A 13,935-nucleotide genomic window follows, 5' to 3' on the forward strand; every position below is an offset into this window, starting at 1 on the left:
TAAAATACTATATTCTTCAAATGGTAAATTTATATTTTCTAATTGAGAAATAATATTCTTTATTTTTCTAACATTCTTTCTAATAGATTATATAATCTTTCAATTGTATATCCTGGCATTTATTCATACAAATAATCATCGATTAATCCGTACGATTCTTTAAGATCTTAAAAAGTTTCATTCTAATTTTAGCAAAAGTTTAATAGTTTTACCTTATGTTTGATCTGGACTTTTATTCTAAGAACCGAGTGACTTTCGAGTTTTGAATCCGTAAACTGCTTCCTTCAACGGCCTCCTGCCTTCATGAAATTGTTACTATTCCAACTACTTGCTCTCGCTGATTCAATTTCTAAAGAATAAAATTCTAGACTTCTGTTAAACAAAAACTTTCTTTTTGTCAAAATAAGAAGGAAACTTTTTATTAGATCTTTCAAGAATCTATGGGAATAAAAATTTAGAAAATCATATTGATATCAAAATATTGGAGTTTTATTTCTATTTATACAAGACTTCTATTTAGTGCAAAGGGATTTCCAGAAAAATTGATTTTTCAAACTGTGAATGGTTTTAAAAATAACTATTGCTTACAACTCGAGATTTCAAGGTAAGATGAGATGATCCCTCTATTTATGACAATGTCTCTATTTATACAAGTTTGTGAGATTCTATTACATCATTGAGTACATCAGTAAAGGTACACTTGCCTCTCTATATTTTTCCTCCTTGGGTCTAGATCTTCACATGCTGCTTCAACTTTTTATTCAAATAGCATCTTTTTCTATTATTGCTCTTTTTCTTCAATGTATTCACATGCAGCTGTATTATTGTTCTCCATACACCTTTGTCAAAGGTGCTCTATTATTGTCCTCTTCCTTTATTTCTTCACATGCAGATGGGGCACTCCCTTAGCTGGCATAATTCTTTTATAGTAGTAGGATATCCTAGAAATTGATGTATATCTAATTTTGTAATATAGTCCTTTAAAATTTCTGATTTTCCATATCCTTCATTAGATACTAACATCCAATTTTCATATTGGCACAGGTATGAGAATTTTTTATCAAACAAATTTTTGACAATATTGTAGATGACTTTAATTCCAAGTGTTCTCCTATGTCTGGTCCGTGATTTTGTCACTATCGGAACTTTTCTATTATTTTCTGTAACATTTATTTGGAAATTGGCTGCAACATATCCAATTGAGATTATGTGTTCAACTGGATAGTAAACAACTCCATCATATTCTGGACTTAATGAATAGAATTTCAAATATATTTTTCGTCCCTTGGTAAATCTAGAAACTTTTTTTATGAATATGTCATCAAACTTCGAAATTTCAATCAAATCTTTTCCTGAGTATATCAAATTCATAGTCTACCATAATTTTTATAAATGAAGGGTCTCCTCCTTTCATAGTTGTTATTTTGGGATAAACATTATTTCACGGAGAAATGAAATATGAATCACTCATTTTTATTTCATAAGCAATTTTGACTATTTCGACATATTTTTTTCTTTTGGATCTAAATGGATTTTATCTTCTTGGTCCATGATGCTGATTGTTTTGGTATCTCTTTTATCTCTATGTATCCTAACTTTTTTGGTTGATGTTACTGAAATAGAATCTCCTTGATTATCAATTGGTATGTTGTCACGTTTGGGTCTACTGTTGCTTCCAGCCGTCCCTGTTTGGTATTGGTTTGAAAAACTCATTTATGAGCTCTTTGGTATATCTGTCTCAGACAGTATATCTTTTAGTTGTGCTGTAATAGCATCAACTTGATTTTTTGAGTTCTGTGGTATATTTATGATGCTCAGTAGTGATATTTAACAATATCTTTATATATGAGTTGAACATCTCTGAAATTTGGGCTGTTTCAGAGTTTATATCTTCGAATTCTTTTTTAAGAAAATCTGTCCTTTTTTGTATATGTATGATAGAGTGGTATAATTTCGTGACATTGGCTTTATCCATCAACAAATTTTATGTTTCTGATGAGAAAATCTGCAAGAAAATTATTAACTCCTTTAATATGGACAATATCAAAGTTATAAAATGCTAAATAAACTTGCCAGCTATGGAGCCTTCTGTATTGGGGTTCTGATGGTAGTTTATTCCTGACTAATCCTATAACTTGAGAATTATCAATCTCAACAGTAAATTTTTTGGATAATAAAAATAATGAGAACTTTTTTATTCCTCTCATAATTGCTAGTAATTCTTTCTCATGAGTAGTATAATTTATTTCTGCTTGATTAAAGTTTCCACTTGAATATCTACAAATTTCATTTAGATCTGTTTTTAATATTGCTGCTCAATATTTATCTGAGGCATCTGTATCAATAATCAAGTTATCTTTTTCATCTGATAATCTTAATTTTGGCAAATTTTTGCATTATTCTTCTAATCATTTAACTACTTTTGTATGTTCTTCAATCCATTCTTTAGTATTTGTTTTTCTAAGTAATACTTGAATTTTATGTATTTTCTTATAAAGATTTTTAATAAATCCTTCTGCATAATTTAAACATCCTAAAAATTTTGTATTTGTTATTTGGATTCTAATTTCTCTGGAAAACTCTTTATCTTTTTGGATATATGAGTCTGTAATTTTATCCCTCTTTTATCTATTGATAATCCAAGAAAGTCTATCTCTTATTTTTCTATTATAGATTTTTTGTTAGATAGTACAATTCATTCTTTTTTACATTCATTAATAAATTGGATTAAATGATTTCTATATTCTTTTTTACTATTAGAACATATTAATATATCATCAATATAAACAATTAGAAATTCATTAAACTTTTTAAATATATTATCCATTTTTCTTTGATATATTTGTGGTGCATTTTTTAGACCAAATGACATAATTAATCATTCATATTTTGCTCGAGGTGTATTAAATGCAGTATATTGTATACTATATTCTTCCATTTTTATTTGCTAAAATCCTGATTTACAATCAAATTTAGAATAATATTGTTTTCATCTTCCAATATTTATTAACACTTTTTTATTTGATAGAAAGTAACCATCAAATTTAGTATATTTGTTTAATTCTTTATAATTTATGACTATCATATCTTTTCCTCTAACTTATTCAAAATGTTTCATAACCATAAAAGCTAGACTGCTATGAGGTTTGTTACTAGGTCTAATAAGTTTTTGTTCTAAAAATTCTTTTATATAATTTTTAAATTTTTGTGTATTTTCTATAGTATATATCATTGGTCTGACTCTTATTATAACATTTTCTGTTAATTTTATTTTAGTTTTTGGGTGATGTGGGTTCCAAAATAATAATAGATTTTCTCCATAAACTTTTTATAGTTGTTCAATTATTTTTTCTATTTTAATTTTTATTCCTGTTTTTAGAATTTTTTTATACAATATTTTTTTTATTTCATTATATATGATTGGTTTTTTCTCCTATTTATCACCTCGCTGTACTGACTGAACTCTATAAAGTTTAAATTCTCTAGGTATTTTTAATAAGTATCCACAAGGTGTTTGTAGCATTATCATATAATTATTTTGTTTATGATATTGAAATTGTTGTATAAAATCATTTCCTAATAATATATCACATTCTAATTTATCATATTTATATACTTTATTTATTGTAACTTGTTTACTTACAAAAATTATATTAACTTTATTAGCACTATTAATTATTTGAGTGTTCTTTCCTGTAACTCCAGTTATTTTTATATTACTATTATATTTCATGATTTTATTAAAAAAAATTTAAATATTGTTATATAACTTCCTGTATCTATTAAAGTACAAGTTGTTATATTGTTTCTACAATAGTAATTTGTATATACACAGTTAATGGAAAACTTATCTGATTATTCATCTAATTCTTTTTACATAATATAGTTTATCCATTATGAACAATATATAATCATTATCTTTTTATACTATAATCTTCTAATCCATTTAAAATACTTATCCTAAAAGTATATGGAGGTTTATATCCATACTTTTATTTATGTAACATGGTACTAAAAAATCTATTCCTTCTATTTTTATTGGCACCTAAACTTCTAAATCTGTAATATGTACTTGTCCATCAAAATTTACATACTTATATGGCTCAGTTTTATGAGTTATTAAACTTTTATTTCTAATTGAAGTTATATGACATTCACTAAATCCTGTATCTATTAATATATTTGATTCATTTATATATTCTCTTCCATTATAATATTTTCTTTCTATTTTCATATTTCTAGTATTCCTATATAGTTTTACTTATTTTATTTTGTTGATTTCTTCTAACTGATTTTTATTAGGTATTTTAAAATTTTTTGATCTTTTAATTAATTTTCCATCCTTAAATATTATATTATTAGAACATTCTCTTTCATTTAATTATGTTATTTTAGATTTATTTTTTGTTATGTTAAATTCATATTCTTCTGGAATTAAACTTATTTGTTTATTTGGTTATATTATTTTATTAATATCTTTTCATTCTTTATGAATTTTAATATATGATTTATTGGAATAAATGTTCTCATAATTAGAATTAGTAAATGTATATAAAACTCTATATCTTATAGTCAAAATTTGATCACCTGGTTGCATGATATCATCTCTATGAAATTTAAAATGTAGTCCTAAAATTTCATTAAAATTTCTATCTTTTAATAATACACAATGGATAACATGTAAACATATTTTTTTATATATGCTAAATTTCCTTCATTGTTACTAAATGACTATCTTTTAAATTTATTATTCTTCAATCACGTAAAGTTATAGTTAAGGGTGAGTCTATCAATTCTCTGAATAGTGATTTAAACATTATTTGTATTTCTGCTAAATAAATATATTGGATTTTTTCACTTTGGTTTTTACTAATTTTTGTTAATAGTTCTTCAACTGTATTTTTTGTTAAAAAATTTAATTTATGTTGTCTCTAAGTTGTTCTTACATCTATGATTTTTTCTATTTTGTGATATTCATTTTTTGCTATTATTTCTCATTTCCAAATTCTATCAAAAACTTCTCATTTTCCTATTTTTAAGTCTAAAGATAATTTTTGCAATTTTCTAAACTTGTTATTATCAAAAGTGACTTTTAATTCATATCTTTCTATTCCTTCATATTCTTTTATATTTATATTATTACTTTCTATTTCTTCAATTTCTCTATTCAGATCCTGATTCATCATCTGTTTCACTTATGTATACTTCTTGATTATAGTATTATTCAATATTTGATATTTGACTTAATTCATCTTTTATTTCTAAATATTCTTTTTGTAATATTCTAATTTTTTTTATCACAATCAGAGCTTATATGACATATTTTTCCACAATTCCAACATTTATATTGACTTTTATTTTTCTTTTTATTCTTCTGTTGATTATATGTGTTATTTTTTCTTTTATAATATATTCTTCTAGGTTTTATATATTTTTTATTAGAATTCCTAAATTTTTTAAATTTTTTATTTTTATACTTTCTTTTATTAATTCTTCTTTCAGGATTACATTCTCATTGCAGTTGGGTTTTCATATTTTCACAACATATTTTAGTTAAATTTCTTGATTTTTTCGTTAATTGTCTTTGTTGATATATATATGCAAGTCTTTCAAATAAAAATTTTATTTTTGAATCTAAAGTTCTAGGTATTCTAATATTATCTCTAACATATTTTTCGAATTCTATTTTAAAATATATTTCTCATGAGCCTGATAACTTATTATAGTAAATGTCTTGGTATACTTCTTGATTTTCATTACTATAAAATTGAACATAATAGTAATTTTTAAATTCACAAGTACATTCTTTAATTTTACACATATCACATATTGTTAAATTTATTAATTTAATTCTAGAATTATCTTTTTCTCTTATTGATTCTCTTTCGACATTTCTCATACAATTTTCTCCTAAAAATTCATTTGAAATATATTCTACTAACTTTTCTATACCTTGTCTATCTGACTTTATTATTTCTGTTTGTACATTCTTTTTATTAATGTTTTTGTATAATTGCTTATTCATTCCCACCAATTTCTAACATCTCCTTCAAAGGATGCTATTAAGAAATCTATTCTTCTGTCAGTACTTTTCCACGTGTCATCTTTATTATATAAAAAATATAATATCATTGAATCTGTCCAAATTAATAAGGCTTTTTTAGTATCTATTTTATAATTTAAATCTAGTTTTGTTTCTCCATGATTAGTTGGTTTATCATAATTATCATTTAATTCAAACATATCTTTATATTTATTTCTTTTAGGTGGTTGTCTATCTCTTACTTTATCATAAAATTGTCTATATGATTTAGTATATATAGGTGCATAACTTTCATCTGTACCATGTCCTGCTGGATTAGGTCCTCCTCCAGTATTCATTAAAACTTAATATTCACTTATATCAGTTAAGTTTAATTGATCAAAATTTTCTATTAGTAAATATAATTCTTCTTTCATTTTTATCTTTTTTTCTTCTATTTTTAATTTTCCTAATGATTTTTTTCTAGATTATCATTCCTCTTCTAATATTTTTGATAATATATTCTTTCTAAATTAATCATCCATACTTCTTGTTTCTATTACTATATTCTTTTTTCTATATGTTTCTTTCCCATTCAAGTCATTTCTTTTTCTATAAGTTTTTTTATCTTTATTTTTATTATTTTATTTTAATTCTCTAATTTCAATTTTTAATATATTTATATCGTTTCTTGTTTCTTTTACTTCATTTCTTAAATCTTGTACATCATTTATTAATATTTTTATTAATGATTTTAATTCTTCCATATATTCACTTATTGGCATCTTAATTTTTTTCTTATTTCTAACTCATAGGTTAATTTGCATCTTTTATTTTCCTTTTTATCTGTTATTTTTCTAATTCTTCTCTCAACTGTATTTGGATCTACTAATTCTTCTTTTACTATAGTAAAATATCTACTCTCAAGTCTCAATCTTTCACATTTTAATTTTATTAATTGTCTATTATTTGATATTCTCATTACTTCTGGTATTAAAATTATATTTCGTATTTCCTCTTGTATTTTTTCCATTTTTATAAGTAATTTATTGAATTTTAAATGTGTATTATCACTTGTACTCATACTTTTATTTGTAATATAAATTATCTTCTTCATCTTCATATATATTAATAATTTTTTCATATGTATATATATCCTTTATTTATTCTATTGTTAATTTTTATAATATTTGTTCCTTTATTTCTCTAGACAACTCTTTAATTATTGTTAATGTCATTATTTTTAATCTATTATGAATATGTTTTAAAAATATATAACTACCTCTCTCTTCTTCTAAATGCCAAAAATTATATATTTTTCTTATTTTAATTTTCATGATCTCTATGCTTTTATCAAAATGTAAATATTTGTGTATTATAATTAATTATTATTTTAAAGATGTATAATCCAAATATTCATTTAATTTTCTAATAGTTAATCTGTTATTTATTAAACTTATATAAAATCTAAGTATTAATATAAATCTAAAGATTTTTACTTCTTCAAGTAATATATTTTTTTATGGGTTTTCTCATGATCTTTATGACTCTGATACCAATAAGGGGGAGCTACTTAGAGCGAACAAAAATCAAATAAATCGAATAAAAAGTATAAATCAAATAAAACTATCAAATTTTAACCAATATTTAATTTTAAGGACTAAAATAGAGAATTTCTATATTATAGTGTCTTATTATGTAATATCTAAATGGAGAGCATTTTTGTTATGTAAATTGACCAAAGGTCATTTTGGAAAAATGACCCGTTTCTAAGGGCTATTTCTATGTATTTCCCCGTAATGGAAAGTATTCACCAAAAAAACAAAAACTTTTAGAGCATCTTCAAAAAAATTTTAAACATGAGATGTTATCTATTTTAAAGATCCAACCTTTAAAATTATGCTACAAAAAAACTCTTTGAATTAACATTTTAATTTAGAGAGTGTGTTTGACTTTTCAAAATTAGAGAGTCAAACTCACTCTTTATAATTAAATGCATTCAAAGTGTTTCAATTTTAAATGTATGAAAATAATAAAACAAAAACTTTTGGAGCATCTTCAAAAAATTCTTTAAACATGAGATGTTATCTATTTTAAAGATCCAACCTTTAAAATTATGCTACAAAAAAACTCTTTGAATTAACATTTTAATTTAGAGAGTGTATTTGACTTTTCAAATTTGGAGAGTCAAACTCACTCTTTATAATTAAATGCATTCAAAGTGTTTCAATTTTAAATGTAGGAAAATAATAAAATAATCTAAAGAAAAATTGTTTAAAATAAAATATAGAAAAAAATAATAAATATATTTTAAGAGTAGTAGAATTAAGTGTTAAATATAGACTTGTTGGAGTATTTCAAAATTTTAACTCTCTAAAATTTATAGATGCTTTTTAAAAATAAAGAGTCTTTTGGATATGCTCTTAGACATTAATATCATCACCATATTTATAGTTCCTAGATTGTCCAATTAATATTATTTAGGGCTAAGAAGGTCTTTGTCCCTTGAACCAGTTTTGTTGAAAAATTAACCAAAATCAACTAACGTTCATGTATTTAAGTATTTTCACAGGCATTCACATTTTCTAATAGAATAATGCTATTTAGTCTCACTAGAATTATCCAAGAATGTGTTGATTTTGCGACTCTATAAGTGTACTTGAAAATCTTTTTTACCAAATGGGGTTTCAAGTTGGCTCTAGATCAACTCGAATATCTACATTGTCTAGCCACAAAACCGTTCCAAACCAACCCATAAGTTTGTTCTTGTCGGCTGATTCACTGTCTGTGGAGGTAAAATTCCAGTTTGGCTATTTATAACTGTCTATTAAGTTGTGGTTCTATTGTTTTATATAATTCCTACTTTTATTTTCAATTGAATTTATTAATGTTCACTAAGCTTGTTATTTAATCAAGTTAATTGCATTATATGTCCAAACTCTAAGGCACCGTTTGATAGCCCTCCTTTTTCATGGAACTTGGAAAATAAATTTCCTTTTACATCTTTTAAGTGCGTTTGATGGCAAAAAATTGGCATGGAATTCATTTTCCACTTCTTGCCTCACGTGATGACTTTTATAGCTTTTAGTGAATTGCAATTCCCACCAAATAGGTGGGAATTGCTTTTCCAACTTTTTTTTTCATTGCAGATTTTTTTTTTTTGGGCAATGAAAACAAATTCTAGAAATAATTGTAAAAGAAAATATTTCTTAAATTGTCAATTTCAATGTAAAATAAAGTCTAACGAACACTAAAATATAGATGCTTTTTGGTTTTGTTGGATTTTATTTTATTTTTTTGGTAATGAAAACAAATTCTATAAACAATTGTAAAAAAAAAATATAGCTTAAATTGACAATTTTCATGAAAAATAAAACCAAGCGAACACCAAATGACACTTTAATTTCAACATTTTTCAGGTGAAAATTTATACCAATCAAACACTATTAATTAACAATTTTTATGAAAATAATTTTTAGGCAATTCAATTCTCTGGAATTCGTTTTCTTTCCACACAAATTTCATCATTACAATCAAATGGACCCTAATAGTTCTTTTTTCAATTGAATTATACCTTCATATAATTGAATTTATGCTAGATCTTTTTCAGATTCTAAAAGTTCTTTTTTTTTGTCCCTGATTTAATGGTTACATGAAAATATTGTATAACAAAATCATTTTTTCATTTAATGTATTATTTATATGTTTTGCACGATATTTAATTTTCATAACTTAAGAAATCAAACACAACAAAAATCAAAATACTATTACAAGACCTTGTACAACAAACATGTCAAGTCTTTGAAATAACGATATTTAGTACTGGTGGTGTTAGAGTGCCAGTTTAAACTATCACATTTGATAGATTCAATTAAATGAATTATATGAAATTGTATTTAAGTATACCCAGTGCTTGTTTGATATAGCTTTTAAATCAATTAAATTAATTTTTTTACTATTATTTCATTATTTCAATCGTCATTTTTGAATTCTCATCTCATAAGTAGAATTCATTTTATTTATAATGGTCAAAAAAATAATTATCAAAATTCTTACCAAACAATCAGTGTTATTTAATATCATCCAAATGCTTCATACTAATGGTATTGAATACCATTATTCAAAATATTAACCAGTATAAATAAAAAAGAACCCAAAATTGGAGCATCAAAATTCATCCACGTGTATACACACAGTACGCATATACAAACATATATAACTCGCACAATTTTTGACCTTGAAATTGTCAATGTCGGCTCTCGTCTTTCTCTATTCCTCGTCTCTTCTTCAAAGGTACCTTTACCTTTTTCTTTTTTTAAGTTTATTTTCATATGAAGAATCTGTTATCGAATTCTCATTCTCGATTGGTCTGATTGTGTGTGCGGATATGTAATATTCAGGGGATCATCATGAAACGTGTATTTCTTGGAGAAAATTCAGCTTATGCTCACAACTTTTCCAATTTTCCGCAAACCCAGAAGATATTTTATTGAAAAGTTGCCTACTTGCACTTTTTGTATGTATATGTTGTGCACGTGGGTAGTTTTCTTTTTTGGCTTTCGGGGTATCAATTGAGGCAGAAATGAAATTGAAAAGTTGATTTTGTAAAAGGGATTATTGTTGCAGGTTGTTGTAGTATAGTGGAGGAGAGGAATGGAAGAGCCGGGGCAACTTAAACGAGCATTGATTGATGCCACGGCAGGGGCATTATCCGGCGCAATCTCGAGAACTGTCACGTCACCTCTCGACGTAATTAAGATTAGATTTCAGGTGAAGTTCTAATTTTTCATGATGTCATTAAATATATATTATGGATTTAATTTGTGAAAAAAGTGAGCGTAATTGTATTCTGGTTAAAGGTGTTGAATTTTGGCTAATTGAACATATGCATAACTCAGACTGGGATGGTTGATTGTATTTGTCTATACTCCATTGGTAGTATTATGTAACTTGGTTTACTTTTTTGGGTCGAAATGATAATTACTCAATTGCGTTTGTTTTATCTGATCGACTAATAATTCTGGGACAGGAACACGCTGTGGCACAGTTCTGATATTATAGTTGTGCTATTCTATACACATGCAGGCATGTATATGCTGTATGTATGGTTGAATCTGGCTTCAGATTTTAATATTTTTATACTCGCTTCCTTTAGGAACCATATATTTTTTTTTCATCCACTTGTGAGTTTAATGTAACAAATTATGGGACTTTAGAGTAGTCAATGATAGTCTAATTGCTATAAAATGGTGATGATCTCAACATTGTACTTGAAACTCTAGTTTTTATTACCGGAAATAGAGACTACATTTAAATTTTAAAGGCCTTACATAATAGACATGGACACTGACACAAACACTTAGGGGACACATCAATTAAAATGTTAAGAAAAGTTTCCAACATTTCCTTTCAAGGTGATGGTTTATTTTCACAATATTTACATCTTAAAGAGAAATTTCTCCATAATCATACAAGTTCTCACTCTGTCTACATAGTTTATATCATTTTATTAGTCAGTCAGATTCATTTCATTTATGTTGTCATTCTTCTGCTATGAGTTTGTATGAGTTTTTTTTAAGTGCACGTGGCTGTATATGAAGAATTGCAAACTTATTTGGTAATGTTATCCATTGGCAGGTTCAACTGGAACCCACTACACAGTGGGCTTTACTTCGCAAAGATGTGTATGGCCCATCAAAATATACTGGAATGCTGCAAGCAACCAAGGATATCTTTAGAGAGGAAGGCTTACGGGTATAACTTCAAAAGATGTCCGATGCTTTTATTCGACAACTCTTCAGCAACTCCACATGTTCTTATCCTACTCACATCACTTCTTGTTTCATAATAGGGGTTTTGGCGGGGTAATGTCCCAGCCTTACTCATGGTTATGCCATATACATCAATACAATTTACGGTTTTGCACAAGTTGAAGACATTGGCTTCTGGTTCTTCAAAGTCAGGTTTGTTCTAAAGATTCTGTCCTCCTGGAAAATGCTGTTTGATGTGTTGGTAGATATTACACAAGGTGCATTGTTCCCTTTGCCCTGTTAGTCATTGTATATTTCTGAAATCATATGCCTAGCGTTTGTGGTGTTTCTTGTGATAGGATGCGAAATGATCATATTGTTTTATCTTTTTGGGATGTGTTTGATCTTTGTTGTTGTTCAAATCCACATAATTTATAGGCATCATGAATTTTTTCACTAGATATTTTCCACTATAGTCATTTATTATTTTTAGGATCTTTATGAGACCTATTCTGACTTGAATTGTCTGTTCTGTTGAAGATAGCAGAAATTGAAACTTGGACCTAGGGTAGTTTCAGTTTGACTGGTTAAAATAGAAATAAATTTATAAATATCAACTCATGCCGTTTGATTTCTGACATGCTTGGCCTGATTTTTTGTTTGCTGCAGGAGATCACATCCATTTAAGTCCGTACCTTTCTTATGTCAGTGGGGCACTAGCAGGCTGTGCCGCTACTATTGGATCATATCCATTTGATCTTCTAAGAACCATTTTAGCTTCACAAGGGGAGCCAAAGGTATTGAGTCAGGCATGCAATTGAATTATTGGTATCTGTTTAGTTAAAATTATTTGCACGAATCTGTGTATGTTGAACTCAACTCTTAACTATTGCACATTTTACACCAAGTATAGCTTTCTGCAGGATTTTATATGTATCTATTGTAGCGACTGGTTGTAAAGAATAGATGTGTGGTGGCATTATGTTATCATTATTACACCACATGCTCCATTTGGCAGTAATCATCCCTGTAGAATCTATAAACATCGTGAAAAACTGTCATTGTTAGCCACATTATGTTCAATTTGGTGAAGTTAAAAAAATTATTATTGCCATTTTACTATTTCGAAATGACTCATCCTTCACAATTCATAGGTGAAGAAGTTTTTATCTGTGTGAGTCTGCCTCTGAAAGTTGCAGTCACCTGTTCCTCACATCTGTTGCACTCATGATTCAATATGAATTTCTGGAAGTAATGTATTATGCTTATGATCAGGTATATCCAAGCATGAGATCTGCATTTGTTGATATAATTGAAACCCGTGGCTTTCAAGGGCTGTATGCTGGATTAACACCTACTCTGGTTGAGATAGTTCCTTACGCTGGATTGCAGTTTGGAACCTATGATACATTTAAGCGCTGGACAATGGTAAACTTTTAATTCTATCTCCCTTTCTCTCACAGACGTGCAAACAGGAACATCCAATGGTGATTTGTCTTTCTGCATCTCTGTATATGCAAAAACTTTGACTAAGCATACCTTATCCAATCTCTTGATATTCCTGTTCTGTTTATAATATGAGGGATGAGAATCCTTTAAACCTCGCGTTAGAACTAGCACATACGAATTGTTAGTTTTGTTCTGTAGCTGATGGTCCATCATTACCATTTATGGAGTTCTTTCCTGCTCTTTGTAGTTTCTTGCCAATGAAGTTTATTTTGTATTTACATTTTATAATGTTAAGAAATATGTGAACTATGTTGCTTGTTTTATATTGAAATTTGTATGTATTTATGGAAGGGTTTTGGGGTTGATAATGAGGCTGAGTTGCAGTTATCTTTCTGAGAGTATATGTCGTCTCTGAAAGCAAGATTGGGAATGGAATAGATATAAAGATTGGGTTTGTTGGAATTTTAAATTTTCCCTAGCGTACACCTGTCTGAAATAGTGGAATTACTATCTTTTATCTTTTCACCTCTAAAGTTACTGAGCTAATATCAAGACGAGGTTATAGTTGAAAGTTTCCCTTAGAAATTGCGGCAACACGTTCATAGCGTTCATAGCGTCATTGTGTTGCCATGATCATATCTAATGAAGTACATGATTTTACTCTTAGTTTCTGGACAATTATACTCTTCTATCTACATAAGATAGATTATGTTT

At 26.9% G+C, this 13,935-nt stretch overlaps 1 protein-coding gene across 6 annotated transcripts; it reads left to right on the top strand.

Annotated features, from left to right (window-relative positions):
• The first annotated feature begins 10,242 nt into the window (after positions 1-10,242).
• LOC111385807 (mitochondrial thiamine diphosphate carrier 2-like) lies at positions 10,243-13,917 on the top strand. 6 transcript variants are annotated; one of them, XM_023010229.1, is made up of 7 exons: positions 10,243-10,315; positions 10,423-10,557; positions 10,649-10,792; positions 11,660-11,776; positions 11,874-11,985; positions 12,442-12,569; positions 13,048-13,917. In XM_023010229.1, exons 3-7 carry the CDS (start codon positions 10,676-10,678, stop codon positions 13,210-13,212), a joined length of 639 nt encoding a protein of 212 aa, XP_022865997.1. In that variant the 5' UTR covers positions 10,243-10,315; positions 10,423-10,557; positions 10,649-10,675; the 3' UTR covers positions 13,213-13,917. The 6 variants fall into 6 exon arrangements, with proteins under 6 accessions (XP_022865997.1, XP_022865994.1, XP_022865992.1 ...); XM_023010226.1 differs by having other exon boundaries at positions 10,423-10,538; XM_023010224.1 differs by having other exon boundaries at positions 10,423-10,792.
• The last annotated feature ends 18 nt before the right edge of the window (positions 13,918-13,935 follow it).

This window comes from Olea europaea, unplaced genomic scaffold (assembly GCF_002742605.1).
Source record: "Olea europaea var. sylvestris unplaced genomic scaffold, O_europaea_v1 scaffold3293, whole genome shotgun sequence".
NCBI lineage: Eukaryota > Viridiplantae > Streptophyta > Magnoliopsida > Lamiales > Oleaceae > Olea > Olea europaea.